The sequence below is a fragment of the Penaeus japonicus genome, unplaced genomic scaffold (assembly GCF_977035675.1).
Source record: "Penaeus japonicus unplaced genomic scaffold, GWHDUDI00000001_assembly GWHDUDI00000013, whole genome shotgun sequence".
Taxonomy (NCBI): Eukaryota; Metazoa; Arthropoda; class Malacostraca; order Decapoda; family Penaeidae; genus Penaeus; species Penaeus japonicus.
In genome coordinates this window covers 37,783,929-37,788,645 of record NW_028234415.1, presented here as the reverse complement: position 1 = coordinate 37,788,645, position 4,717 = coordinate 37,783,929, and the positions used below count along the sequence as shown (strand labels likewise).

The window sequence follows — 4,717 nt, the reverse complement described above, 5'->3', positions numbered from 1 at the left end:
CTATGTGTCAAATGCTTTTCTTTCATTACTTTAGGTGAATGATGTATGCAGGATGGAATATGTCATTGCAAAACAGCACCAGCTTATTGGCCGCCAACTGCCCATCCCAGAGTGTGAAGAACTCTCTCCCATCACATCACCAGATCATCTCAGTTGCATTCGCTTGGGCGTGCAGAGCGATCCTCTTGTTGAAGGTGAGATACAAAGGGACCAAAATTTGCCTGTCAACACAGTTTTTCAGCCAGTCCACAATAGGTCAATTTCTAAATTATGTTATCTTCTCAAGTTCTTAAGTGCCAGAAATTGTTGCTCATGTGCTCATTTTTGCCTTGTTTATTCTCTTTCTGACAGATGAAAAGTGCTTTGTTGGTAATGGTGAGTCATACCGAGGCACACAAAGTCGCACAGTATCAGGTCGGATTTGTGAGCCATGGAGTCAGAATCAGCTCTATATCCGCACAGCTGACTTTCCTGAACTAATTGGAGGGCACAACTATTGCCGTAACCCTGGTGCACAAGAGAATCAACCTTGGTGCTTTGTTGCTACTGAACGCTCAGTGTCCAGAGAAGAATGTGCTGTACAAGTTTGCAGTAAGTAATGGCTGTGATCATACATGTAGCCATAGAAACACATATTGTGTCCTCATATAGATACAGGTGATTGATACATAGCTATAGATTGGAAACCTTTGATATTAAAATTCCCTTTATTCTTTCAGGTGACAATACATTAGTGTACATCCTTGTGGCAACTGTGATATCGGTGGTGCAGTGTTCCTTTTCTTGATTATCGTGCTTTGTATGCGCAGAAAGTTTAGATCTCCCAAACAGCCTTCACCAAAGGCAAAGACAGTAGAACTCAATGCCCTCCTCCCAAAGCAGCAGCAACTTCGTGCTCGTGAATTTCCCCTTGCTAATGTTAGGTTCATGCAAGAGCTTGGAGAGGGAGCCTTTGGTAAGTTGAGGAACTTAATTTGAATGTTCATGTTGATGTATATAATAATTTAGAATGAATTTCTAGTTAAAAATGATAGTCAATGTTAACTTTGTGATGGTTAATTGTATCAAAAGAAACCATGAAGTAGAATGAAAAAAATATATTTTGTTTTTGATAAAACTTTTTGGCTGACCATTGTAAAGAAATAGATGAATATGTAAGTAGGTTTGCAGTTAGGATGATATAACTTTTTTTTCATCTTTTATAGAAATATAGACTTTCTCATCCATAAAGTTTGTGTTTGCCTACTTTCATAATAGCGTTTAAAACATCTTGTTATCCATCCTCTCAGGTAAAGTTTACAAAGGTGAACTGCAAGGAATGAGTCCTGACGGAAGCTCAGTATTGGTGGCCATTAAAACATTGAAAGAGAATGCCACAGCCAAAACTCGTCAGGATTTTCACCGGGAGGTAGAACTCATGACAGACCTTCGCCACCCCAACATTGTTTGCCTGCTGGGAGTGGTCATGAAGGAGGAACCTATGTGTATGTTGTTTGAACATATGTCCCAGGTACGTCCCAGTGTGTCATAGAGCCATCTCTGAAAACAAAAATGTTGACTGATATGTAAATGATTTAATTTAGAGTTTGATGGCTGTGTTATTTATGTTGTATACCACAAATAATGTTAAGAGAGATGTGTATATTATACGATTAATTTTTTCCGCAGGGTGATTTGCATGAGTTCCTGATTTCTCATTCCCCACGGTCGGATGTCTCCGCATCTAGTGACGATGGCATGTCCCAGGTTGTACTTGAACAACCAGATATGCTTGTCATTGCAACTCAGATTGCTGCAGGTAAGGTTATGCTGCTTTATCAATTGTGATTCATGTAATTTAATCCTAAAAGACTTAAATAAAAACTTCTTGAAGACTAGCAGTTTGCTTGAGTTATTTTGATTGATCATCAATTTCTATTTTGATTTGTATATCTATATTAATACTCAATTCTCTCAATTAGGGATGGAATACCTTGCAAGCCATCACTATGTCCACCGAGATCTTGCCTCCCGTAACTGTCTTGTGGGGGAAAACTTGACTGTAAAGATATCAGACTTTGGACTCTCTCGAGATATCTACTCATCTGATTACTACAGGTAAGTATAAGATTTGCTAATATTGCATAATCTTCGGATTTTATGATGGCAATTTTTTTCCCTATTTTCATAGATGTTTATGAATAAATGATAGTGTATTTTATATATATATATATATATATATATATATATATATATATATATATATATATATTAGTTTTTATATATATATATATATATATATATATATATATATATATATATATATATATATATATATATGATAAGTAATAGTACAGGTTGCACAGGCATACACATGAAAAAGTACTTTAACTTTAGCACATATTTGAATTAATTTACACCTGTTTTGCATATATTAAATTACTCATTTATTGGAAATGACCAAATATTCATATATATTTAATGATATAAAAGCTAATTTGAAACTTGATGATTACAGAGTGCAGAGTAAGAGCCTGCTCCCAGTGCGATGGATGCCACCAGAATCAATTCTGTATGGAAAGTTTACGACAGAATCCGATGTGTGGAGCTTTGGTGTTGTACTGTGGGAGATCTTCAGCTATGGTTTACAGGTGAGTTGCAAATAGAGTAGATGAAAGGACAGTGTCTGTTAAGTGCCTTTCACTAAATTGTAATGCCACACAATTCATAAAAAATGATAGTTGAAACCATTTAAGGATTTTGAGTTTGTATGTTTGTATATGCATTACCTAAAGAATTATTAAGGAATATTTGACAAATACATGTTGTGACCATATATATATGTCAGTTTTACAAGAGATTGTTTACTTTTATAAAATTGACTTGAATATTTGTCACCACCTTTCTAATTATAAATAGGTCATATTCTTGAGACTTTTATTACTTATATCATTTCAGCCTTACTATGGATACAACAACCAGGAGGTAATAGATATGATAAGGTCCCGCCATCTGTTGCCATGCCCAGAGGACTGCCCACCCCGCATATATGCTCTCATGGTTGAGTGCTGGCATGAGACTCCAAATAGAAGACCAACATTTAGGTAGGTCTCAATCTGAAGATAAAGTATTTTACCTCACTGTGTCTACTTAATGCATCAGCTGTCCACGTTCAATAAATTTGTACTACATGTCAGAAATTGTAAAGATTGCTTATTTAAACTAAAAAATTTAGCTTATGTTACACACACAAAATATTCATAATTGTTCGTTTGTCCATACTTTATGGTTGTCTTCTTTGTTAGTACTTTTAGTTGTAGTTCAGAAATGTTTGTAATATGATCAGTAATACAAGGAGTGTCTTTTATGATGAAATTTTTTGATACCAAAGTAAATTATTTAATGAAATCATTGCTCTTTAGAGGTGAAAATAAACAGTACACATTGATTTCCATTGCAGGGAGATACATGGTCGACTTCGTTCCTGGCAGGGTTTAGATAATGGAGGTTTGGTTGGCACCCTGAGTGGTAGTGTGTCTGGACATTCTGGCTCACAGCACTCCAGCACAGGTCCCTCAAATAACACTGGATCTACCAACCTCTCCTCCAACACTCACCCTCCGCACCTTCCTCGGCCTTATCATCCAGGCCCACATTACCAACCACCTGGACCACCACATTCACCAGCTTATTCTGCTCCTTACCAACCACCACCACCCCCTGGGATGGTGCCTGGCCTGTACCCGCGTTTGTCAGTGCCTGTAGGGCACCCACAACCAGTGTACTTGGCCCAACGTAGCAATGTGATGGGGGGATCACCAGTTACCATTAGAGTGGCCCAACCACAGTCTATGAATATGGGAACAGAAACCCAGTTGGCAAATCTCTGAACTAAATGGTGAAACTTTTGATTCCTAACTTTCACAAAAGTGGATTTCATGCAAGGAATGTTCAGTGAATCTCATCACATCACGGGAATGATGCTTGATGTTTTGTGTATGCTTGTAGCACAACAAGGTCCTCTAAGATAGGATATAATGTGACCATCTTGTTGTTGCTCTTATATGGTGAAGAGGAAAGAAAATCAGTGGTTGAGTGAAAAGTGTGTATGGAACTGAAAAGAACATCTTTTCTGATCTCTTGAGTGTTTAATAGATTAGGGAATCAAGTGTCAAGAAACTATTCTGTTGTAACATATACATAAAATGTGAGTTCATGATTTGATATTATTTGGAATATTTCACTTTGCTTCATTGTAATTTGAGAGTGTTATTTGCAAAATATTTTTTAAATTTTGTAGATGATGCAAAATTTTGAGATCCTTATGGTAATACGAGGATGTGCGGAGGGAGGTGTCTATTATTTTTTATATTTTTTTTTTTTTTTTTTTTTTGTTTTTTTATTTTTTTTTTTTTTGTTTTTTTTTTTTTTTATTTGTTTTTTTTTTTTTTTATTCTTGTTTTTTTTTTTATTTTATTTTGTTTTTTTTTTTGTTGTTTTTTTTTTTTTTTTTTTTTTTTTTTTTGGTTTATTTTTTTTTTTTTGTTTTGTATGTTTTTTAAATTTTTTTTTTATTTTATGGTTTTTTTTTTTTTTTTTTTTTATTTTTTTGTTTTTTTTGTTTTTATTTTTGTTTTTGTTTGTTTTTTTTTTTATTTTTATTTTTTTTTTTTTTCTTATTTTTTTTTTTTTTTTATTTCCGTTTTCCCCTTTCCTTTTGTTATTTTTTTTATTTTTC

At 34.5% G+C, this 4,717-nt stretch overlaps 1 protein-coding gene across 1 annotated transcript in view; it reads left to right on the top strand.

Moving 5' to 3' along the window:
* LOC122261150 (tyrosine-protein kinase transmembrane receptor Ror) overlaps window positions 1-4,331 on the top strand; it is a 265,208-nt gene extending 260,877 nt beyond the window's left edge. Inside the window, 10 exon segments of the mRNA XM_086543499.1 lie at window positions 35-194; window positions 352-591; window positions 720-757; window positions 760-955; window positions 1,290-1,510; window positions 1,669-1,798; window positions 1,962-2,097; window positions 2,498-2,630; window positions 2,938-3,083; window positions 3,440-4,331. Of these exon segments, the coding sequence (XP_086399625.1) occupies window positions 35-194; window positions 352-591; window positions 720-757; window positions 760-955; window positions 1,290-1,510; window positions 1,669-1,798; window positions 1,962-2,097; window positions 2,498-2,630; window positions 2,938-3,083; window positions 3,440-3,869 (1,830 nt within the window). The 3' untranslated portion in view covers window positions 3,870-4,331.
* The last annotated feature ends 386 nt before the right edge of the window (window positions 4,332-4,717 follow it).